This window comes from Lepidochelys olivacea (assembly GCF_965140295.1).
Source record: "Lepidochelys olivacea isolate rLepOli2 genome assembly, chromosome: 1".
NCBI lineage: Eukaryota > Metazoa > Chordata > Testudines > Cheloniidae > Lepidochelys > Lepidochelys olivacea.
The window spans coordinates 207,820,715-207,846,188 of record NC_140411.1 but is presented as its reverse complement, the minus strand read 5'-3'; the positions used below and the strand labels follow the sequence as shown (position 1 = coordinate 207,846,188).

General features: G+C 47.1%; 1 protein-coding gene across 5 annotated transcripts in view; it reads left to right on the top strand.

Moving 5' to 3' along the window:
* Positions 1 to 24,220, top strand: part of GPR156 (G protein-coupled receptor 156) — a 66,657-nt gene extending 42,437 nt beyond the window's left edge. For 4 of the 5 annotated variants that reach the window (XM_084647718.1, XM_084647720.1, XM_084647717.1 and 1 more), the window contains 7 exons: positions 2,173 to 2,308; positions 4,191 to 4,301; positions 9,037 to 9,162; positions 9,784 to 9,879; positions 12,819 to 13,055; positions 17,999 to 18,160; positions 19,571 to 24,220. In XM_084647718.1, the coding sequence (XP_084503844.1) occupies positions 2,173 to 2,308; positions 4,191 to 4,301; positions 9,037 to 9,162; positions 9,784 to 9,879; positions 12,819 to 13,055; positions 17,999 to 18,160; positions 19,571 to 20,965 (2,263 nt within the window). In that variant the 3' untranslated portion in view covers positions 20,966 to 24,220. The remainder of the gene's footprint in view (positions 1 to 2,172; positions 2,309 to 4,190; positions 4,302 to 9,036; positions 9,163 to 9,783; positions 9,880 to 12,818; positions 13,056 to 17,998; positions 18,161 to 19,570) is intronic. The other variant, XM_084647721.1, reaches the window with a different exon arrangement.
* The last annotated feature ends 1,254 nt before the right edge of the window (positions 24,221 to 25,474 follow it).

Here is a 25,474-nt window from a genome sequence, read left to right as displayed (position 1 = left end):
TTGCATTTTATCTAGGGCACTGCAGTGTATTAGACCAGTATACCACCTGGCACGGGTTTATATGGTAGAGCAGTACTGAATTCTGTAGCAATCTAAATTGATTACAGAATTACTTACAAACCTTCTGAGAATGTTCTCACCGTGGAACTGGAACAAATGCACAATATTTATTTGCCTTCTTGCAAATAAATAGTTGGGGATTGGTCCTGCTTTGAGCAGGGAGTTGGAATAGATGACCTCCTGAGGTCCCTTCCAACCCTGATATTCTATGATTCTATGTAACTGGTGAGCCTAGGAAAGCAGAGGGAATACCCCATATGCAGCTAGAGGAGGTGGCCTGGCTATTATCCTAAACCAGTGGTTCTCAAACTTTTTTTTTTCACGGACCACTTGAAAATTGGTGAGGGTCTCGGCGGACCACCTAATGATCTTTCCAAATGTTGTTTGTACTGTTAGCTAACTATTGTAAAGCGCTTTGGATAAAAGCACTATATAAAAAAAACAATAATAATAATTAACTTTTTTTGTTCTACAAATAAAAGCACACAAGTCATATTTTAATATCAGTAGTCTTACCTTTCTAATGCGATTGATGTGCCCTCTCTCCCCCGCCACAGCAGCTCCTGAGCTGGGGCTGGGAAGGAGGGGGGTCTCCCGCACCGCATCAGCAACCAAGCTGTGCTGGGAAGGAGGTGAGTCTGTCCCTCTCTCCCCTGCCACAGCAGCCACAGAGCTGAGGCTGGGAAGGAGGACCGTCTCTCCCTGGCAGCCGCAGCCCTAGAGCTGGGGAAAGTCACCTCTTTCTCTGGCTGCCGCAGCCCTGCACATCCCAAACTCCCCCCACCCCCTCTTCTCATCCCACTTCCCCCTCCCACCTACCCCCTATTCCCCCCAAGGCCACCACCTCACCTTACATGTGCGTCTTCTCCAGGGTCCAGGCTCCTAATTAGTGGAGTCACACCTGTGTGACTCCACTAATTAGACCTTTCATTTTCTTGTGTGCGGCCGCCCAGGTGTGTACCTTAGAAGGAAATATCCGTGGACCACCTGAATGGAGCTCGCAGACCACTGGTGGTCTGTGGACCTCAGTTTGAGAACCTCTGTCCTAAACCCTGCTGGAGTGGAGCTCTGAGGAAGAGAGTGGGGTGGAAACACCTGGAATATTATGTTTAATTCTGGGCTCCATGTTATCTGGAGAGAGTTCAGAGAAGAGCAATAAAAATGATCTGGGGGCTGAAGGCACTGAGTTATAAAGTGAGATGAAAGGAGCTAAGTCTGTCTGATTAGACTGTGGTGACTAAAGAGGGGAACACATTAATAATCTGCAAAGATCTGAAGGGTGGGAGCACCAGGGATGGAGAGGAGTTATTTATGGTTTGATCCCTGTGTACAATTAAGAGTAATGGGATGAAATGAAGGAGGAGGAACTGTAGGCTAAATATTGAAGGAAACTTTCTGGATATGAGTTGTATTAAACTATGGAATAATCTCCTCTAGGGAAGGGGTGAATGCCATCAGTTGGGACATATAAAACTGGACTGGAGAAAGTACTAGACATGCTCAGAAACTATGGTGATGAGGGTGGTATAAGAACCTACATAGTATAGAATAGAACAGAACATGTACAACCAGGGACAGTCCTGCACTGCCCCTGGAGATGGACTGGATGATCTAATAGGGATTGTCTATCTCCAACTTCTGTCATTCTATGACAGGCGGAGGGTTGTCCAGTGGTTAGGGCCCTAGTTTAGCACTTAGGAGGGCTAGGTTCAATTCCTTGCTCTACCAGAGACTTCACGTGTGACCTTGGGCAAATCACTTAATCTTTCTGTTCCTCAGTTCCCTATCTATAAAAAGGGGATAATATCACTGCCCTACCTCACAGGGTGTTCTCAGGATGGATAGATTAAAGATTTTGAGGTGCTCAGACCTAGAAGTTGGCAACCCTAGAAGAACCACAGATAGACAGATGGCAGAGTTCCTAGTGCAGAAGTTCAACTGGTGCATAGGAGGCTATTTCCCAGAGGCAGCCCCTGTGGATATCAGTAGCCAGGTAAGAGGCCTAGCCCCTTGCTGGTATATAATAATGCTGTGTGGGAGGCTAGTCTCTATCTGTTGTGTAAACTCCCCTTTCATTAACTGTCACCCCCTCGCTTGCTTTGTTCCCTGGAGAATTGTGAAGATGTCCAGCCCCAATCTGAACATTGTGACACTGCTGGGCAGTGGCTTGACTTACACTAGCGCTTACCTCTTCGGGATTCCAGAGCAGAGTTTGTTTTCTGGATCCTCAATGGAAATGCTTATTCAGGTGAGTGAAGTGAACCAGGTGGGTTGATTGTGTTCGTGATTTGCCAGGAAAGGTTTTTAATGTACACACCACCCCTGCTGAACTGTGACAGTCTCCCTGTCCTGGCTGCCTTGTGCACTGTGTTGAGCTTGTATTTTCATATATGCAAAGATGCTTCCAGTCTGAATGGACTCTACTATTAGACTGAGAGCAAACAACTAAACAAGAGAGAACATAAGTAAGGTCTTCAGGAGAGAGCACAGTTTGTGTAGCAGCTGCTCCTGCAGACAGGCAAGCAGACTCCTGCACTTTTAAAGGAGTGGTACAGAGGGTATGTAAAAACTCATAGTAGTTAGTTATCTATATATAGCACAGGGACCACGGGCAGCAAGAGAACGGGCACAATATCTTGGGCACAAATATCACTTGGAAATCTTCATCAAAACTACACTCTGCCTAATTAATTCCTGATTTCTGCCCTGGGTATGGCCCCTACCAGCTAGGGACTCAGCGCAGAGCAAAGGAGGTGAGTGTGTGTGGGGGTGGAGATGGGAGCACTGCAGAGAGAAAGAACATCCAGCTCTCGGAGAAGGCAAACACTGTGGAGAGAGTAAGAGGCAGGGAGGTCGTGTTCAGTCACCTGGATGAAGGTAATTGGAGGTGGTGCCAGCTACAGCTTTATTGGTGCTCAAGTCATGTATGTGTTTCAGTCACTCTTGTGCTGCTTTGGTCTGTTTGCTCCTCTAACAGTTACTCTTGAGGGAATTCTTTGCCACTGAGCATGCAGAATTTACGCAGAAATTAATGTGCGTGCAGAAGTTCCTTCCCCCCGCCCCACACACACACAGAAATGGGCTGTAGAGCTTCTGGCTGCCACTAGGGGCTGCTGGATCTGACCAAGCCCAGCTTGCAAATAGAAGACGCTGCCGGGGTGGGGAGAGCTGGAGGGTTCCCAGCAGCTGCAGTTCTCAGCATGCCCTGAAGGATCAGGCTGTTTCTCCTTCTGGATTCCTGGGCTCTGCGAGTGCAGGTGTTTAGGCTGCAGGGGTGCTTCATGATTGGGCTCTGCGGGGAGGGAGCAGAGAAACAGGAACTAGGTCGACATAGGGGTTTCTTTAACTCTGCTCCTGAAGGAATTTTTGTGTGTGTCTGTGTTGTTACAGACATAACTTGCTGACAGGAATTTTGAAATAAATTACCAAAATAATTGAAACCGGCATGATTATATAGTGTTATTTTGATAAAATGCGCAGAATTTTGCAGAATTTTAAAATATTGTGCGCAGAATTTTTAATTTTTTTGGTGCAGAATTCCCCAAGGAGTAAACAGCCTTTGGTTCCTCCACAAACTGGCAGAAAAGGAAGGGATTGCATCCTCATAGTCTGCTCCTGGCTTGTTCTGCCTCAGATACGCATGCTGGGTGGCTGGTAGCTGCTCCTGACAGTGACTCTGGGCACAGCCCCCGCCCCAGGGTGACTAGTGCCACCTCCCAGCCCTGTGGTCCTGTCCAATAACATGAGCTCTTTGGGCAGCAGCTTTGCTATTAAAGTGGTGTCTTTTTTTTTTTTTTTTAAATTGGGAATTCCTGAGGATGGAAGGCCTCTGCCCACTGTGGTGTCCTGACTGGGAGGCCTTCTGTACTAGGTTTGACTGGAGTTCCTCAGCCCAGAGTTTTCTGTCTCCCAGGCATGGGCTGGCTGGCAGATATGGGGTCTCTATTTACTAGTTTTCCTTCCGTTTCTATGCATGTTTGGAACACCATTTGGCCTGGGAAGGGGGCAGAGCTCCCTTGGGAGCAATGTGGAAGCCCCGCAGGAAAAGTGCTATTTGTAATTGCTGGGTTTCACTGCCTTGTAACAGGGACCTCCAATCCCATCTCTCACTCTTTGCCTCCTGTCTGCAGGTGCGACTCTGCTTGCTGTGTGTTGGAAGCTCCCTGGTCTTTGGGCCCATCCTAGGGAAAAGCTGGCGGCTGTACAAAGTGTTCACACAGCGCGGTCCAGAAAAGAGGGTGGTAAGTTCTCGCAGCACATGCCCTGTGCACTGGAACACAGAGGCTCCTCACCTGTGAGGTGCTGGGGCTCTCCACATGGGCTGCACTGAGAAGCAAAGGGAAATGCTTGACAAAAATCAAGCTCTACAAGGTCCATGAATCATTTGCCGACTGTGGATGAATCATAGAATCATAGAATATCAGGGTTGGAAGGGACCCCAGAAGGTCATCTAGTCCAACCCCCTGCTCGAAGCAGGACCAATTCCCAGTTAAATCATCCCAGCCAGGGCTTTGTCAAGCCTGACCTTAAAAACCTCTAAGGAAGGAGACTCCACCACCTCCCTAGGCAACGCATTCCAGTGTTTCACCACCCTCTTAGTGAAAAAGTTTTTCCTAATATCCAATCTAAACCTCCCCCACTGCAACTTGAGACCATTACTCCTCGTTCTGTCATCCGCTACCATTGAGAACAGTCTAGAGCCATCCTCTTTGGAACCCCCTTTCAGGTAGTTGAAAGCAGCTATCAAATCCCCCCTCATTCTTCTCTTCTGCAGGCTAAACAAGCCCAGCTCCCTCAGCCTCTCCTCATAACTCATGTGTTCTAGACCCCTAATCATTTTTGTTGCCCTTCGCTGGACTCTCTCCAATTTATCCACATCCTTCTTGTAGTGTGGGGCCCAAAACTGGACACAGTACTCCAGATGAGGCCTCACCAATGTCGAATAGAGGGGAACGATCACGTCCCTCGATCTGCTCACTATGCCCCTACTTATACATCCCAAAATGCCATTGGCCTTCTTGGCAACAAGGGCACACTGCTGACTCATATCCAGCTTCTCGTCCACTGTCACCCCTAGGTCCTTTTCCGCAGAACTGCTGCCTAGCCATTCGGTCCCTAGTCTGTAGCTGTGCATTGGGTTCTTCCGTCCTAAGTGCAGGACTCTGCACTTATCCTTATTGAACCTCATCAGATTTCTTTTGGCCCAATCCTCCAATTTGTCTAGGTCCTTCTGTATCCTATCCCTCCCCTCCAGCGTATCTACCACTCCTCCCAGTTTAGTATCATCCGCAAATTTGCTGAGAGTGCAATCCACACCATCCTCCAGATCATTTATGAAGATATTGAACAAAACCGGCCCCAGGACCGACCCTTGGGCACTCCACTTGATACCGGCTGCCAACTAGACATGGAGCCATTGATCACTACCCGTTGAGCCCGACAATCTATCCAGCTTTCTACCCACCTTATAGTGCATTCATCCAGCCCATACTTCCTTAACTTGCTGACAAGAATACTGTGGGAGACCGTGTCAAAAGCTTTGCTAAAGTCAAGAAACAATACATCCACTGCTTTCCCTTCATCCACAGAACCAGTAATCTCATCATAAAAGGTGATTAGATTAGTCAGGCATGACCTTCCCTTGGTGAATCCATGCTGGCTGTTCCTGATCACTTTCCTCTCATGCAAGTGCTTCAGGATTGATTCTTTGAGGACCTGCTCCATGATTTTTCCAGGGACTGAGGTGAGGCTGACTGGCCTGTAGTTCCCAGGATCCTCCTTCTTCCCTTTTTTAAAGATTGGCACTACATTAGCCTTTTTCCAGTCATCCGGGACTTCCCCGGTTCGCCACGAGTTTTCAAAGATAATGGCCAATGGCTCTGCAATCACAGCCGCCAATTCCTTCAGCACTCTCGGATGCAACTCGTCCGGCCCCATGGACTTGTGCACATCCAGCTTTTCTAAATAGTCCCTAACCACCTCTATCTCCACAGAGGGCTGGCCATCTCTTCCCCATTTTGTGATGCCCAGCGCAGCAGTCTGGGAGCTGACCTTGTTAGTGAAAACAGAGGCAAAAAAAGCATTGAGTACATTAGTTTTTTCCACATCCTCTGTCACTAGGTTGCCTCCCTCATTCAGTAAGGGGCCCACACATTCCTTGGCTTTCTTCTTGTTGCCAACATACCTGAAGAAACCCTTCTTGTTACTCTTGACATCTCTGGCTAGCTGCAGCTCCAGGTGCGATTTGGCCCTCCTGATATCATTCCTACATGCCCGAGCAATATTTTTATACTTTTCCCTGGTCATATGTCCAACCTTCCACTTCTTGTAAGCTTCTTTTTTATGTTTAAGATCTGCTAGGATTTCACCATTAAGCCAAGCTGGTCGCCTGCCATATTTACTATTCTTTCGACTCAATGGGATGGTTTGTCCCTGTAACCTCAACAGGGATTCCTTGAAATACAGCCAGCTCTCCTGGACTCCTTTCCCCTTCAAGTTAGTCCCCCAGGGGATCCTGGCCATCCGTTCCCTGAGGGAGTCAAAGTCTGCTTTCCTGAAGTCCAGGGTCCGTGTCCCCACTTTCAGAGCTTGAAATGAGACAGAACGGGGAATGTGGGGACACACAGGGACCGACAGTGGGATATAGAGCTTCAGGCACTTAGATACTAGCATCACAGGCACAGAGCAAAACCTGGCTAGACCGGGACTCATTCCCCACTGCCTGGGGCAGTCATTTACACCGGTGAAAAGCAGGGATAAAATGCTACCAAATCAGAATAGTGGAAATGACAGGAGCAGCAAGACAGTGGAGAATCAGGCCCGTAGAACAGAGAGGGAGGAGGAGTTTAGATACCTTACTTATCTAGTGCATTTGTTCTCCTGCCAGGTGGGGCATGCCCATCTGGTAGTAATCACTGGTCCCTTTGTGAAATGAGTGGATGGTTTCTTACACTGTCCAAATGTCCTCATCACAAAACCCACCAGCAGGATTGCCATTAGTAGGTCCTCTTCTTGTTAATCACACATCAGTGAGTTCATGGAGACAGAACTCCCTTCTCACTCCTAGAGGGGTCTTCTTCAGTGAAGCATTGAATGAAGGAAGTTTGCCTTGCTGCTACTCATGCTTTCTGCTCATGCTGTGGATAGAGGTTGCCAGTCTCCAGGAGTGTTGGGCTGGCTCCTTTTACCAGCACTCAATTCTCACACAAGTATTTTAAGAAAGAAGAAAATATATCTCTTACAAAACAAAAAATATCTGCAAATCATCTCCTGTTTCATTTACGTGCGAGGGCATGAGTTTTGGATTCAGCAGCTAATGCCACCAGATACTTAGTACCAGCTTTTTCCAGCATGCCCACGGCAGATTTCGGTGTCTTACGAAATTGCCAGTTTCTGCTGCTGGAGAAACCCCAAGCCCGAGCTCAGTTCATGGTAGGTAGAATAAAAATATTTTCAACTGTCCTTTAAGCAAAGACCTCTGGGTGCCCTACCTTCCCTGGCTCGGACTGAAGTTTCTTTATAACAGAATTCTCCAACCAGCCCTATTGCAGGGCATTGCTGATGTATCCTCTGGGGGTGGGAATGTAAATCAAGTGTCTTTTCCAGAGTGCACTCTCTGGAAAAAGATACCAGGAGACCACAATCAACTTCTGAGCCCTGGTCATCTAGTGTCCAGAGCTCAGTCTCTAGGTTGGTGGCCTGGCACTTAGTTTTCAGCACCACTGGGGTGAGGCCCTAAGCTCAAACATCCGGATCTTGTTCCCAAACTTTGTTTTAATGATGAAGAATCCAAGCTTCAGAATTTAGATCTGGATTTGGAACAATTCTAATTTTTGGGAGTGTAGAGAAAGAGTCATATCCAGGGATTTGGATCAGCTCCGGAAAGAGAGAAAGCCCTTTGTGAGATTTCGTTCTGGATCTGGGTTTGGATCTCCAATCACACCTGTAGTTCTGAGCTGTTTCGACCAGGGTTTTTGTTCAGAGCCATTTCTGGTTTTTCTAGTTATTTTTAATATAAAAACAAGTGAAACAAATGTCAGCAAATATTCCAGACTCCCTTCTCCCGGTGCAGGCACTTCAGGAAGGGCTGGAGCAGACCCTCTTTCTGCTGGGGGAGGATTCTGAACACCTCTGTGCAGCACAGGAGAAAAGGGGGCATGCTGACTGTGAAGAATGTGGGAGTTATCTGTATTGATTTTTACGAATGTTATCTATATATCTGTGTGGACTTGGGGGTTATTTTGCTGCTGTGTAAAGGGGAACGAAGGCGCTAAATCAGTTTGAGCTAACTTTGGACTGCATGTACCAAAGGCTACTGGGTGCACATACAAGGGAGGAGATAATGCCTTTGAAGTTTACAAATTGGGATTTGGCTAGTCCTGCAGCCTGAGGTTAGTCTCCAGCTTGAAATCCCAGGGGCTTTGAGATGGGGCCTTTCAAACAACAAGATTTGAAGCAGTTAAAAACCTGAGCCTCAGAGGAAAGGAGAGACAGGGGGTCTGTTGGGAGACTGACTGTAACATGGTCTCCAGGTGCTGGGGCCCCACGATAAATGGGGGGCCTACCTAAACGTGCAGGTAAGGCCAAGCTGAGGTAAGACAATATGCATATATCCGCTTTTGTTATTTTTAACCTTTTTTCTTTCTGCTTGGGATGTCCCTATGGATAAATAGACCATGCTCTGTTTTGGAACACGCGGTTCTCTGTCACTGTATTTACCGGTTGGTCACTGCTCTGAGAGAGGATTCTAGAGCAGGAGCAATACCAAGTTGGACCTGCTGTACATAATATGGTCGAGAAACAGGAGGCGCTGTCAAAAATGGTCCGTTTTAAATCAATGGGGTGAATTGTGGGATTCCACTATGGGGGAAGGGGCAGGTATAGACCTGTCATTTGAAAGAGCCCACAAAGAGACAGAGAGGTCACAGGTTTGCAGCTCATCCCTGAACCATAACACTGGCCTTCTGTGAGTTGCAGATCATCAAAGACCTCCAGCTGCTGGTGATGGTGGTGGGGCTGGTGCTGGCGGATGCCATGCTGCTCACAACATGGATTTTCTCTGATCCAGTTCAGTGTTTCCAAAGCTTCACCGCATCCCTGAGGGTAAGAGGACAATAGCAGGAGGCTGAACACTGCACCGTTGTGTCTATGTCATGCTATGATTCAGCCCAGCAGACCTCTGCAGGCATGAAAGATGGAAGGGTTTGTTTTAGAAAAGTTCCTAAGCCGCAAAGTTTGGAGCTGACCTTCCTCAAAGGTCTGAGGTGTTGTAAACTGGGGTTAGGTTTGGACCCTTATGGAGACAGATGCCATTTGCGGAGTTCCAGCCAAACATGCCTGAAGCTGGACAGGAGGATCTGGTTCCAGAGCTTTGATTTGCTACCATTATAAGTTCTAACCAATGCCCTGTCTACTCTGCAGGGAGCATGACCTGGATTCTGCAGCTCTCCAGCATGGAAGACTGGAGAGTCTGTGGCAGGTGCAGAGAAATTTGAAAACTGAGGCTTAATGAGCATGTTGGTAGATGAATACCGAAGCTGGGTATCTTTCTTCCTTGAATTCTCTGCTCTCAATTGCACTTTCCCAGTCGTCAGACAAGCTTTCACTTTTCCACTTTGAAATTTGTGCTTAGACACCCCCTAAACCATATATCCACTTGTCTGTTTGTCCATCCTTATGGGCTGGAGCAGGAGCCTTCATTCCTGTGTTCTGACTGCCTCCCAGGTGACTGACAAGGGCATGACCTGTTCGGTGGGTAGGATGCAGTTCTGCGCGTCTCTCTACTCTGAACTTTGGCTCAGTCTCATTTTAGGGTTTAAGGTATGTAACTTCTCTATTCATCCCCGTGTCTCATCTCACCTCACCTCCCTCCAGTCTAGCTGCTGCTGCTAAAATTCTCTTCCTCCCCTAATACTCTGGCCATTTTACTTCCTTTCCTGGCTGCCTCTCACCTTCAAATTCAAGGTTCTCATGCTCATCTTGAAGGTTCTTCCCATTCCCATCCAATTCTGCTTCTGTGTTCTCTTCCCCTGTTGCCCACCTCCCCTGCCAAGCCTCCCTCACAAAAGTCCCCTTTGTATCTTTCTCCCAGTCTCATTTTCATGCTTTCTTTCTTCTTTCCAACCTGTATGCTTGGAACCATCTCTCTCTCTCTTTGTTTGCAAAGCAACTTCTCTCACCTCATTCAGACCTCTCCTTAAAACCCACTACCTCCATGAACCCATAGACTACAATCCAGCACACAGATAAACTGCACATCTAGGGTACGGGACCCTGAGCCTGTGCGGCAGAACTGTATTAATAATAAACATTTAGGTTTTGTCTATATGGGGAAACTTACTAACATAGTCATACCAGTTTAATTATACTGCTGTAGTTATACTGGTTTGACTTCCTGTGTGGCCATTCCTATTGCAGAATAAGAGTGCCTCTCAGGTAGTAGGACTGATACATCAATTTTATTACAGTGGTAAATTTCCCTGTGTAGACAAGATTTTAGTTCTTACATAGGACTTTTCCTTTGTAGACCTCAAAGGGTTTTACAAAGATACCATTAACCCCATTTTACGGGTGGGGAAAGTGAAGGCATCCAAGGCCCAGATTTTAAAAAAGTATTTAGACATTGCTGAGGTGTTTACGAATTTAGATCAAGGTATCCTTAGGCTATGTCTAGCCTTAGGCTGCTGCATTGGAAAATGTGCAGTGTAGCTGCTCTTTGTCACCGGGAGAGAGCTCTCCCAGCAACAAAATAAAACCACCCCAAATGAGGGGCAGTAGCTTCATCGCCAGGAGTGTGGCTCCTGCTGACAAAGCGCTGTCCACACCGGCGCTTTTTGTTGTTCAGGGGGGTAGTTTTCTCCTGAGGGACAAAAATTGTAACGACGAAAGTTCAGTGTAGACATAGCCTTAATCTCATATTCAAAAGGGATTGATGATCCAAAATCCCATTGACAGTCTGATTGGCTTCTATATGCAAGTCCCTTAAGTACACAATATATAAGCAATTACTTGGCTGCTCTCCTTGATATGATATGTGTTGATCATCATCAGCTACTTTGCTCCTGTTCTGTATTAAATTTTCCCCAAATCCAGAGAGATTATCTTTACAGCCGTGGCCTCTATGAACTCTTACTGTTCTTGCTTTTAAAAATAAAATATTTTCTTTCCTGATGCCAACTGCTCATATTTAATAATACCCTGAGCCTGACTCTGGTCTCATTTGCAGGGTTTCACACCCATGTAGCTCCATTGTCTTCCCTGAAATTAAGCCTGATTTACACTAATGTAAGTGAGAACAGAATCAGTCCCTTTGTGTACATATGTCACTCTTTATCTTCAAGGGCATTAACATTCTCAACCCCTTGGGAGGCAGTTCAGTATTCTATCCCCATTTTACAGGCACAGAAACGGATTGACGTGCCCAAGGTTGCACATAGAATCAGTAGCAAAGCCCTTTCTAGAACCCAGGAGTTTTGAATCTGTCCTGTGCTTGTTCCATTAGAGCAACATCCTAGTTTACCACAGGATACCTTAATCTGTCCCCTGGATATTGTTGCCAGGACAGATACATAGTTTTAAATGGGACATTGATGGCAGCCTATTCTGGCTCAGGGGATTAGAAATTGGCTATAGAGCTTTTCACCTTTTTGTCACGAGTTCTCAGGTGGCTAGTGGCAGAAACCTGTGATAGTGCGATGTCTGCTTGACGGTGTGTATGAAATGAATTTGAGTCTCGGTCCAGTTCCTAGTGAGACGGACATCAACATCAGAGAAGCACCGCCAGAACTGAACTAGCTGGCAGTCCCAGCAGAGAGGCCACCAGAAGTCATGGTCTGTGCCAGGGGTTCTCAAACTGGGAGTCGGGACTCCTCAGGAGGTTGCGAGGCTATTACATGGGGGGTCGTGAGCTGTCAGCCTCCACCCCAAACCCGCTTTGCCTCCAGCATTCATAATGGTGTTAAATATATAAGAAAGTGTTTTTAATTTAGAAGGGGGGTCACTCTCAGAGGCGTGCTGTGTGAAAGGGGTCACCAGTACAAAAGTTTGAGAACCCCTGGCCTAAGGAAGCTGAACTCACCTTCTTGCCCATAAAGATGGACTCTCCAGGCTGATGAGCATCCAGCCTCCCTGCAGGCTGATGCTTATTACAAGGCATTGCGAGGAGGTAGTTTGCACTGTCACTATCCCTGTTCTGTGGACAGAGTGCCAATCGACTGCATGCAGGGGTGGCAGATTTGTGTAATTTTTGGTGGCGCCCAGAACGGATCCAAGTCCTGTCCCGTCCCGTCCCCCCCCGACACCTGCCTTGTAAGCTAATATATATTTTTAAAAATAATGTAAAAATGTGAGGGCTTTTGGGTCAATCTAATTCTGGGCTCCCCCCTCATAATTCTACTAACACCCCCCCGCAACCCAACCCTCTGCTCAAGCCCCTCCCACACCCCAAGCCCCTCATCTTGACCTGCAGCACCCCCTGTTATTCCAGTCTTGCCCCTGTCTCCATCCAGCTCTGCTTATACACCTCAATTCTGACCTGCAGCAACATGCTGAGTATTTGCTGCTGAGCTACCATATCAAACTGAATTTCTGCATTATAGATCAAAGAGGGTTAATTAGAATTGCACTGAATGTATCTGAGCTTCATTGGCTCAGTATGGGTTGGGGGAAAGACTGTGACATACAGTAATTTTCCACACTTTGGAAATCTGTAAAACCTCTTCTCCTAAACCAAACCCCTTATCCCTATTTTCTGATTCCAGAGCATCCTGTTGATATATGGGACATACCTGGCTGGTCTGACAGATCATGTCAGCGCTCCACCAGTGAATCAGTCCTTGATCCTCATTGTTGGGGTCAACCTCGTTTTCCTTGCTGCTGGGACAGTTTTTTTAGTTAACTGGTTTTTCTACACTTGGCACAACCTGGTCTTTGGTTTTACATCTGGAGGCATCTTCATCTGTACAACCACAATCAATTGCTTCATCTTTGTTCCACAGGTATGAAACAAACTGTGTTCTAAAGGCCTGGCCTAAAAGGTCTCCTCAGATATGAGGACACGTAGATAATGTGTTCTGAAATGCTCACCCTTTTTCTTCTGGGATAGCAGAACAATACAAATACACAAAGTCTGGGAGGAAGCACCAGCTGACTCAGAGGCTAGAGTTGTGATATGGAGCCTTTCATCTTTAACTGCTGGTCATCAAGTCCAATTCAACCAAGGTGGTAGCAACTAAAAAATCATTCCCAGTCTGTTTGCTGCTCAGTGGCTTGTGTGAAATGAGTTTTGGGGCCTCTGGTTTTAAGCATTTATATTACACTCATTTATACCAGAGTCCTTGGGCTTGGTTCCTTCTTGACTGAAAGCTGAGAATCTGGAAGAGACAGTGGTGGTTTGGGAAAGGAGGTGGTATGCTGTACTGCTGCTTCCTTCCAAATCTGAGCCCTGAAAACAATGCAGGAATCCCTTATAGGACATACCAGACTGGAATGTGTTTGCCCAGCACTCCAGAAGGGGCTAGGGGAGGAACTTGGGGTTTATCCCCGTCCTTACGTTCCTGGGGATCTGTGGTATCTGCAGAGCGCACAGGACCTCAGGTCTGCAATTATTTTTCAGCAAATGAAACCTTATACTTCAGTTTTTTGAATACTATTTCAATTAAATGTTGATAAATATTGACTAAAATATCACCCCCAAAAAGTGACAGTGCTTTCTCCTGTTTGGACCAATGTGGCTCAGAAGCTGAAGAACTGAGCCAGCCCTGGTGGGGTTTGAAGCTGTGGTTCCAGGGAGTTTGGACTACCACAGTAACCACATGGCCTCCAAGCATGAATCCACAAGGCCACTTTCCTTCCAATTCCTCCTGCCACTCCCTCAAAATATCCAGGGTAACTCACACCACCATCTACTTAATCCCTGAGTCCACAGCAGCTCTGCCCCTCTGGTCAACCCCCAAGAATCTAGTAGCTATGTGTCTCCTCCCACTCCCTAATGGTGCCTCCTTTCCCCCATGTTCCTGGTGCTCTGACCCCTCTTCCACTTCCCAGAGTACCCTGGTGTCTCTGCTAGTCCCCTCCTCTCCCACTTCCCTCTCTGTGGCTCTGCCCCTTATTTATGGGGTTTGGTAAAAGAAGTGGCCACTCCCATCTGCTTCTCCCCTGGGTAGGTGACCACCTCCCCACATACTGCTCCCATAGTTAAGCCAGGGTGCTCTAGGAGCCACCAGAGGAGTTTGTGGAGGGGGAAAGGAGCAAGCAGATGGGCGAGTGGCTTCAAAGGAGACACTAGCTGTTTTTCTAGCTCTCTGGTAGCCGTGGGCTCTTCCTGACATGGGAGGGGTGAATTTGGCAGTTTTCCCCACCCTACTAGTCCTCTGCTCTCCCCTCCCCTGCCCCGACAAGCAGTGATGGGAGGGGCAGCCCTTGGAGCCACCCCCAGACTTGTGACTACCAACTGCCACTGGATTTGGTCAATATGGTACCCCTGCAGGGAGTACTGGTGTTTCAGAGGTCATGCTTCGAGGCCCTCCTATGAAAGACTGACCTCAGCACTATACATGGTTGCAAAGGGTCCATCAATGGACTGCTGTGCCCATGTTCTTGGACCACGGGATTGGTTACTGCTGGTGAATCTAATCTGTTCTGCTGAGGTTCTTATACCACACCCATGACCATAGTACTGAGCACCTTACAACCTCTATTCCGTCTCTCTTGTCCTTCTCTCTCTCTCTGCCATAGTGTTCCTCTTCCAGAGAAGCAGGGCAGTGAGCGAGCCTGCATGCTGCAATGCAGACAGGCAGCCTCTGATGCTTCCTGGGCTGACAGTAGGTTTTGCTGTCCCCTGGGATGTCTGCTTTTCTCCACACAAATAGTAAAGCCCAGCTCTCCAGTATGGGAGGGGGAGGAGCAGGAGCTATTTTAAGAAAAGCTATTGACAGGGCTGTGTTCATTGCTTCCTGTGTATTTCAGGAGGAATCTGGTGTGCTAGGCCACAGTCTGTCTGTGTTAATGGATACAATCCCCAGGTTGCTATAATAAGAGGGAAAAGAAGAAATGGATGGTGGTTGGTTTCTATATTGGTTAAGGAGTTGAGGGCTCAAGAGAATGAGCCAGGGGAGGGAGGAACAGAGATAAACCTTAAACCAGGCCCCGGAAAGAGTGGGTCTGTGCAAGTGCATTTGCCAGCACCCCTCAATCTTGACTGGCAGCCCCCCTGCTACTCCATCTGTGAGACTCACACAGCTCCATCAAAACATCTCAATCCTAACCTACAGCACCTCCTGCTCTTTCTGCCCACCCACAACTCGTTCCTGCTCTGCATGATGATTGCTCCCATCTGGTACTTGCACCACTCCCCAAGCCCAGTTCTGTCCTCAGTGAAATATGGAAGCTACAGAGAGGAGCGACAAATACCCTTCTGTTCTGTTCAGCCAGATGGTGAGGCACTTTGGCTACCTTACTTTGTGTTCCCCACCTTGAGGCTCTTCTGCCTCAAACACTAAAATCTGCTACTCCCTAAAGAATCCACCCAGATAGTGCTTTGCCCTCCTCTAGCGCCTTCACTCCTGAGCTTCATCAACATGAATTAAAGTTCACAATCCCCTGGGAGGTTGGGGAGGTCTGTGAGCCCCATTCTACAGATGGGGAAATGGAAGCACAGTGAGCGGCAGCAAGTTTGCCTGACCCCACACAGCAAATTCATGTCAGAGCCAGAATATAACCTGGAACTTTGGATTTTCAGTTTCCATCTTCTACCACTAGATGACAGTTCTCCCTATAAAATCACCTGAGTGAACCCTGCCTTCGCTCCTCTCTCTTCCTTCCGCAGATTGGGTAATCTGTCTCCCTGGGCTGGCAGTTCAGTATGGTGCATGCTGCATCGTTACCTTCCACCTGCTCTGATGAGGACACTGGTGGTCAAATGATGAGAAAGAACAGGAGGAGGAGGAGAATATGTTGCTGTGAACGCAATTGATCAAGAAAGTGGAGAGGGGACCTGATCATTTGAGCAAGATTCCTGGGACAGGAGAAAAATCTAACTAAAGGGGACACAGAGCCTGTCTCTTGTAGGGTGTCTCTTTTAATCTGGATTAGGTTAGTAGTGCCAAAGGTCATCTCATGAGAAATTCCTTAGTGGACAACAGACCACATCGCAAAAGACACCATCACAACTGATGCTTGCAGTCTCAAAGGGGAAAGCACTGAATGGACCACCGAGTTCCCCTTTCACTCCTAGGGAGGGTACCTTTTGTTTAGGGCTGAGGCACATGGGTATGGGTGGAATAGGGGAAAGTTGACCTGCTATCGCTGCCTGGGTAGTTCATGTTCTCTGGTTAAAGGCAGTCACTCTCCAGGGCTGTTGATCCAATGCCTTTCACCAGCACTATATGTATGTAAAAATATTTTTTTTAAAGTTAGTGCAATTTTAAAAAAATATCTGTTTAAGATTCCATATCATAACAGAAGTACATAAAATAACGAAGTGCAGAGAGAGGGTAAATCAGGTGCTCCTTTTTACTCTCATAATACAGGATTAATACAGCCCATTTAAAGAAAAAGCCCATTGAATGATTAACCCATGGAACTCACTGCTACTAGTTATCACTGAGGCCAAGAACTTAGCAGAATTTTAAAAGGATGGGCATTTAAGTTGATAATGAAAACATCCACAGTTGCTATCTGCGATATGTATAAATCCTCATCCTTCAAGGCAAAAGCCAACTGCTGACAAGGGTTAGGCAGAAACTTTTGCAATAAGCAAATTATTGCATAATTGTCCATTACAAGGTTTCTTTCACCTTTCTGTGAAATCCTTGGTACTTGCCATTGTTGGAGACAAGATAGTGGACTGGATGGACTAGGGGTGGCACTTCTTACGTTCCTTTCAGTAGCAGAATTCACGTGCAAACTGAAGCATAACAAGTAATTACATTTTATACCCAAATATTTGTGAATAATTCCCATCTTTATTTCTTCCTGACTTTGTGAGGTCAGCTCAGGTGCCTGTTTCTTCTTCAGGAACTAATGTCCTCAATAACTTTGTCTAGGGACAGCTGGAAGTTGCTCTGTGATAGACCAGCTGTGTCAGGAATCAGTTGCTGCAGTGGAATTGGCCTGATTAGCTAGACTGTAAGCTCTTTGAAACAGGGAGCAGCTCCTCTCTGTAAAGTGCCTAGCATTCTATTGGTGCTATTCAAATAATAATCTCTTTTCAAGTAGTGAAGGAGGAGCAGATTTCCAGCTATTGAGGTGCACCATGCAATTTATCGTAGAGTTCCTGCATGCACAGTTATTCTGTTGCTTATCTGAGAGCATGAGCTTTTTATCTAGCTCAGGCTTTGTAATTCACCTTTTGTTTCATTGGCTTGATTTTCCTAATAGTTTTGCTCTTCCGTCGTTCATCTGAAATAGATGAACAGCTGGAGCCTGGATGCACTAGGTTTTCATTCTGACACCAGTGAAAAAAAGCAAATATCGAGTGGTATTGGTTTTCAACATGTCATTCGTGATTCAAGATTAAGAAAGTGTGTGAGAGACATTGTCTTTGTCTCTTTCTGACTCAGTGGGGCCCTGGTTTACAACACTGTTAAAGACTGTAGAACAGGCAGGATCTAACTGTGTCTACACAAGCAGCCAAAACCAAAGGCAATGCAAAGCTTTATTTCAGACATGTGGCTGTGGGTAGGTCCAATCTACACTACATCTTTGCACTGTGGTGTTACTGTTATCTCTGGCAGGCTACACAGGGGTGGGGGTTAGGGGAGGATCAAGGCGCGCGTGTGTGAATTTACCCCTTTGTCTCTGTCTCTGTGCATGTCTGTGTCACGCCCTCTCTTTGTCTCTCCCTGCTCTTTGTGTGTGTGTGTCTCTCTGCATCTGTCTGTCTGTCTCTCTGTGTGTATATATATTTCATGTGTATATAATGGGTGCTTGCACTCAACAGCTCCGGCAGTGGAAAGCCTTTGAGGAAGAACAGCACCAAACCATCAGCCACATGGCAAAATATTTTACGAGCCCCAGCAAGAGCTTCCTCTCCATGTACAGTGAAGAGCAGATCTGCCAGCTGATAGGGGAGAAGAACTCCATGCAACGGCTGCTTACTGAGGTAATCTGCACTCACAGGCAGCTCATGCTAGTGGAAAGAGCAGTCCCAGCCATTGATCTCCCTCTGGCTCAGTGGCCAGCAGCTGTTGTCCTCCTCTGCTGTACTCTCTCCCCGCCTCCTCCTTTGTCTGCTGAAGGATTTGTAGGGTAGAATACCCTCTGTCACAAACTGATCAAAATGGAGATTTCCCATTGCATCAGCTTCCTTCAAGAAATAATACATGGAAAGGAATTTTTTTAAAATAATTTTACATCTTTTTCCCAGATTCTCAAACTTGATGCATAAATTAGGGCAACTGGCAGAAAACTGGCCTGATTTTTTGGAGCTCACACAAAGATCTAATTCAGAGGGGATGAGTCCTATCCCAAAAGGTCTCCAGCTCCCACTCCCTTTCAGCTTTCTCCAAATTATACAGCCAGAAGTGCTTTGGCTGTTAGAACAACATTATGTTCCAGTGTAATTGGTGCAAATGTTTCTATATGCAATCTCCAAAATATTCACATATGCAAATGTTCAAGGACATGTTGAAGTGCAGCTAGGAAAGGAACGGGTTGCACATGTTTCACGTTTCATTTTAAAGGTCTGTCATTCTGCTATTTCAAACTATAATTATTTAAATTCTAGAAGCTAATGGGGTGGAACTGTGCAGGGCTAGAATTCTAGAAGCTAGAGGAGATGGTTCTATATGGGACTTTGAATGATTGCATCTGGATTCTCCGATCTGTACAAAAAAGTGCCATTTCTGTACTGCAGTGTAATGGTTTGCTTCCCAGTAAGTAGGCCCCAATGGAGCAATTTTTTCCTGCTGCATTTTCTTAATGTCCCACTTTTTTGTCTCTAGGACATTCATCTATTCTAAATAGACAGCTCAAAGACCAGGTCTAGACTCACAAATTAAGTTGCCCCAGCTACATCGCTCGGGGGTGTGAAAAATCCACACTCTGAGTGCTGTAGATAAGTCAGCCTAACCCCCGGTGTAGTCAGCGCGAGGCAGGGGAGCTGGAACAGTTTTTATAGTAGGGGCGCTTAGAGCCCTTGAACCAAACTAAACGCTGGATATGATGGAAACCACTTCAAGCCAGGCACCCCCAGCACCTCTAGTTCCCACACCTGCAGTCGGTCAACGGAAGAATTCTTCTGTTGACCTAGCTATCGCCTCTCAAGGAGGCGGATTATGTAGGCCGATGGGAGAACCTCTCCCGTCACTGTAGTGAGTGTCTACGCTGCAATTGTGCTGCTGGGGTAGCGTTTGAAGAGTAATCAAGCCCAAAGACTGCCACTCTAGCATTTCCTCTGAAAAACAGACTGACTTTCTGATCTGTTTGCCTTTAAATCCACAACCTTAATGAAGTATTAGCATTGTGTTCTGCACCAAAGTTGATGTATGTATTTATTTGTGATTTGTTACAGAAAAATGCTGTGATCGAAAGCCTCCAGGAGCAAGTGAACAATGCTAAGGAGAAGCTGACGAGGCTGATGTCTGCAGAGTGCAGCTATGATTCGATGGACCTCGCTGTTCCTTCCACATCCTTTTCCATCTTGCCTCAGAACACAGATAGCCATGTTGAGTCCAGTGGTTGTGCCATGGAAGCTGAAGGGCTGCATGGAGACTATTTTCCCCCTGGTCAAGAGCAGAACCCTTGGTACTGTCCCAGTCTCCCAGATACACAGTGCAGTCCAGTGTCTGTTGGCAAACAAGATTGTGTTGGTATCATCCAGAACCTTAAACATATAAAGCACCAAAACACTCCACCAGAAGATCTTAGTTGCTATGAGACACTGCTTTGTAACACTATGGACATCTCCGAATACGGCTCTAAGGATGTCCAAGAGCAATGGAGGCCTCCAAACAACAAGAAATATATCGACAGTCCACCAATACCATTGAGTCAGAATCTCTCAGCAGTTGATGGGAGAGCAGAGCAACCAAAGAGCTCAGCAGCATTTGAGGAGCAGCCCTCAAAGGTCAGTGAAAAGTTGCAGGAAATCTTGCAAGAGCTGAGCATTGGCGGCATAGTTAGTGCCCAGGCGTCATCCAGGGGGCCTAGGCAACCCAGCCACAATGCAGAACATGAAAAGAGTGCAGCCTGGAGACCCTGGGAGAGTCACACAGGTGTCTGCACTTACCTTAGTCCTTACAGGACAAGACGGCGAAGAAGAAGAATCCCAGTCCATCCACCTTCCACCTACTTTCCTGCATCTATGACCCCACAAGCGTGGTGTCTCCCGAACAAGGCAGTCAGCAGGACACAGAGTGGACAGAGCACTTGGAGCCGTGACAGATTAACACAAACATCTCCGGATAAAGCAAGTGACACCAGTGATGGAAGGTTCCTCTATCAGCCATCACCCTCCTCATCAGTCATCGACAAAATGTGCAACTTCCAGCTGAAGCACAGGAATAACCGGCCTGAAGAACAAAGCCGTGAAGGGAATGGCCGAGTTTCAAACAAACACCAAGGCTCTGCCCAAGTGAAGAGCCACAATGCGCTGTTGTATCCCCCCAGTCCCCTCAGCCTCCAGCAGCAGCAGGGGGATGCTGGGAGGCACCTGGAACAACCCCTTGTGCCCTCCCTGTGCCTTTATCCAGACTCTGACTCCAGTAGCAGCTCGGAGGAGATGTTCAGCTGCTGCCACAAGCCTCACTGTGAAATCTGCTTCCACAGCCCTGGTGACTCCAGTGACAGCTGCACCACTGACACAGACCCAGAGCCTAGCGGGTCCCTAGCCCACTGGGCAAAGCTTTATGGCAGGCCTCAGCCCATCGTGAACTTCAAAGATGATCTGAAACCCACATTGGTGTAAATGTAAATGAAGACGTCCTATTCCAGAGGCATCCCCCCAGACAAGTTGCGTTTTAAACAGTATGGAAGGAACGTACCATCTGAGGGAAGTGTGACGCTCAGAGGACTGGGAATGGGATATAAAGGCCCAGATTCACAAAGCTGCTTAAGTGCTTAATTCCTAGTGAAATTAATGGGAGTTAGGTGCCCAAGTACCTTTGTGAATCTGGTCCAAAGCTTTTAACTGTCTAGGATGCTAATTGAGATCCAATCTAGGTCAGGAGTGACTGACAATCACAACCACCTGATAGCCGGTTAGTGGTATTATTGAAATAAGTTGGTGGTTTTAATCCAGTTGCTATGGACAGGTGCCCACAGCACATACAAACTCATCACACTAATTGGCCTTCTTGTCAGCACTCAGGGAGCAGGGAGGTCAAGGATTGAATTGACCAGGCTGACTGGACTACCCTCTCATCCTAGAAGGCTGCGTCTGGGTAGGAGGTGATTTGCACACATCAGGAGCAGTGTATGGGGAAGACTTGAATAGCTCTGACCCATGCTCTCCCTGCTCTGTACAGCGCACAGCCAAACAGAGACTTTCTGTCCCCTGGAGCTGTCAATCTTGAACCTTTCACCAACATTGCATTCAATTAGAATTTGTAAAAAAAGAAATTTGGAATTATTTTCACCTTGGCATTCAGCCTTAATGAGCTAGTCTCTCAACACAGCAAGAATCTGGGGGTGGCAGAAAACACTAGACTTCCTATTTCTGTTTTGTGGTCTCTGAGCAAACTAATGAAATCCAGGGCTGACTTCTCCAGATCTGACTTTGCATTTCACTCAGTTTAAATATATGGCAGCAGGTAGATACTGAGCAGAGTTGAAGAGGGAAAGCTGAAAAAGCTTGACAGCACTGCAGACAATTTTTTAAAATTGGGTTTGTGGCCTTTTGTGCTTCTTTATGGTGTACACAATAGGTGAGAAAGGTTTGGAGTTTCTTCGTATTTTCTGTTCATTTTTACCTTAGATATATCAGGAATATCAAATCTGGTATCCCTGCTTTTGGTGGAAAACCTCTCGGGGGAGACAACCTCAGATAGTTCTTGCGATCTGCCACATCTTTATATAAGAGGAGAGGGGTGCTGAAATTTTGGTTGAATGGAAGTCTGTGTTAGACAGGCATTAACAAAGATCAAACTGTTTTAAACAATGTCAGTAAAAATCCACTTTCAATTACTCGCTGGCAATGCCAGAATTCTACTAGTGCTCTAGCCCAGGGGTTCTCAACCTTCTTCTTTCTGAAGCCCCCCAGGGTATGATAAAAACTCTGTGGCCCACGTGTGCCACCATAACTGGTTTTCTGTGTGTAAAAGCCAGGGCCGGCATTAGGGGGTAGCAACCAGGGAAACTGCCTGGGGCCCCATGAAGCTACATTACTCAGGCTTCGGCTTCAGCCCCAGGTGACGGGGCTCAGGGCCCTGAGCTTCAGCCCCATGAGGTTGGGCTTTGGCATTTTACCCTGGACCCCAGCTGGCCCCAGTCTAATGTCTTTCTACCCTGGGCTAATGCTGGCCCTGCTTGGTGGCCCACTTCAAACCTGCTTGCAGCCCCCCAGAGGGCCCCAGCCCCCTGGCTGAGAACCACTGCTTTAGCCCACATAGAATCTTCCAGGCTTGACAAGGCCTGGACTTCTAAGGTAAAAACAATCAAAAATGTATCTTTTGAATATCCCACCTTTCAGCCCTGCTTTGTCCATAATAAAGACACAAACAAGGACACCATCCCAATTTTGTTTTCCTTCACTTGTCACCTCTAACATTTGAAGAGAACCAGTTTCCCTCTAGCTGTATTCATTCCCAAGCTGCTGTTTCCGTAGCTGTCTAAGCAAGTGTTTGGGGCTGCCCAGCGTGACAGTTCTATTGCTGATGAAATGCATTGAATAGGTGGAACCTACTGACACAAAGTAATCATGCAGCGTGGGCCACATGTACAGGTGCACAAGGTGGGGAAGGAGCAAAAGACTTCTCTCAATGCACCCCAGCACTGGGACTGGCCACTAGCTCCCCCTGGCATACAAGGCACCCTAAGGAGGTTGGGGGACACAGGAGCGTGGTTTAGAAAAAGATATAGCGCTATGCACTCTCCCCCTGTTTGCTTGGGAGCTCCAGCAGGCATTAATGCACAGGGCCTGGCAGTGCTTCCACCGTGGAGTGATGCAGAGTTCATTCAAATCTGTGGACAAGCCCCAGCTGAGCTCTGCATGGTGAACCATACCTCTTGGACTGAGGGGAAGATGCTGGAGCCTGGTGTGAATGAATGGAGCATAGAATAGAATTTTGCTGATGTTTTATTTATAGCCATTATTTTTGTGACAGGCTGCTTGGAGCTCAGCTCGCCCAGCTGGAAGTCACTCTAGCTCTGTCTCTTGTAGAGCTGGGATGCCCTACGGGACAAGTGCAGCCTGCAGAGACCTAAGCAGTGGCCTCTGGCTGAGCTTTCCCTGCAAGTGCAGGCAGTGCACACATCTGAAGGACTCAAACATACAATGGCGGTTCCTCAGTTGCGGCGGGTGCTGCTACAAGGCTCAGCAGATCTTAGGGGATGCTCATGGAGGTGCAAATCAGGGGGAGCCCACAGAGCTCGGGGCAAATGGCCAGGGAGTTCCTTAGTGTTGTAAAGTTGGGTCACCTCTGAGGCACTGTCAGGTCTGTGAGCGTCTTGTGGGTATTTTACACCAGGCAAGACAGGGAACGTTATTGGCATAGAGCAAACAGTCCCTAGCCTTAGGCAGCTGAGACTGGAAAAAGTAGCCGTAGTTCTGAGCTCTGACAATGAGAGGCTACTGCTGCCCTGCCTTCCCTCCCAGCTTTCCATCCCTTTGCTGGGTGGCTCCACACAGGAGGGGGAGCTAGAGTGGGCAGGCAGCAGTGAATGCTTTCCACCCCCACCTCAGTGGAGCAAGGGTGTGATTTGCTGAGAGACTGAACTGTACTGCCTGGCCCCAGTCACCTGACCAAGGTCAGGGTTACAGAAGGTCAATAGCCCTGTCATGTGGGAGAGGGCTGGTGTCTAGGATGCTGCCCTGTGCAGTGGACAAGGCTGGCTGCAAGAGAAAAGGAGGTATAAAGCCTTTTATTATTATGGGGTCTGTGTGCTGGGCATTGTACAAACACATAGAAAAAAGGTTTCAGAGTAGCAGCCGTGTTAGTCTGTATTCGCAAAAAGAAAAGGAGGACTTGTGGCACCTTAGAGACTAACCAATTTATTTGAGCATAAGCTGTTGTGAGCTACAGCTCACTTCATCGGCGAGCTGTAGCTCATGAAAGCTTATGCTCAAATAAATTGGTTAGTCTCTAAGGTGCTACAAGTACTCCTTTTCTTTTTACATAGAAAAAAATAGTCCCTGCTCCAAAGAGCCTGCAATCTACGACTGTCCTCCTAGGAAGGATATATCTCCTTGCTGTACTCTGAGCCAACAGCAAAGAATGTGACCCTTATCACATGGAACTCAAAAGGCAGGGTAAGTGCCTGCTCCCAGCTAGTGGACAGGTGATCTCTGTGTTAATTGCTCCTGTTGCTGAGCGCACAGTCCATTGCATTCACTGTATTTCAGGTGTGTGTGTGAGAGAGAGATTGTGATTTCTGGTTTCTCGTTTACTTGAATATCTACCAAGCAACCCCTGGCAATCCCTTATTCTTCATGCCAGGGTTCTGTAACTCTTTCACAGTGTGAAGAACATTTTAATAGAGAGCTTGTCACTTCACACCCCTGTGGCAACTACAACATTTGCTTACACTGAAAAATAACATTAAGAAAGTATTTCATGGAGGTTAAGCGTCTTGTAATGCAATTTAACAGCTGGAAAAGAGAAGAGCCAGCTCTCTGTGGTCCACCAGCAAGTGTTCTGCAGCCACCAGTGGTTCACAGACCACAGTGTGGGAACTTGTGCTCCATGCGGTCTCTTAGGTGTGGCTACCATTTTGCATGCGTCAGATATTGCGCTGTCTGTGGGGTTGGGAACAAGCTGGGAAGAGGACTCCCATTAAGAGGGTATCTCACTCATTTATTTTGTCCAATTAACTTGATTTGTACTTTACCTTTGGTTGATTTGTACTTTCTATGGTTTCTGTTTCTCTTAACTTGTTCAAAACATTGTTTAAAATGAAAGGTGTTTTTACCACAGTCTCTTGCAGTGACTTTTGTGTCTCTTACTTCCCTGAGCAGCTGTAGACCCCTGGAAGATAAAAACCATACTACTACTAGTAGCAAAGGAATGTTCCCGTGTAGCTCAAGTAGACAGGACTTGTGTCTTAGGAGCAGGAAAGTCCTGGGTTCAGTGCCCATTCCTGCAGCTAGGAGCATAGGTGGGAGTCTAAACCCAGGACTGCGTGTCATCCCCGATGCTGGAAAAGTCACTTCGACTTGCAATGCCTCAAGTTTCTCGTTCTGTAAAATGGGAATAATTCTGACCTTCTTGGGGGTGAGGTCTTGGGAGGAGAGATTCACTGGTGTCTGTATGGTGCTTTA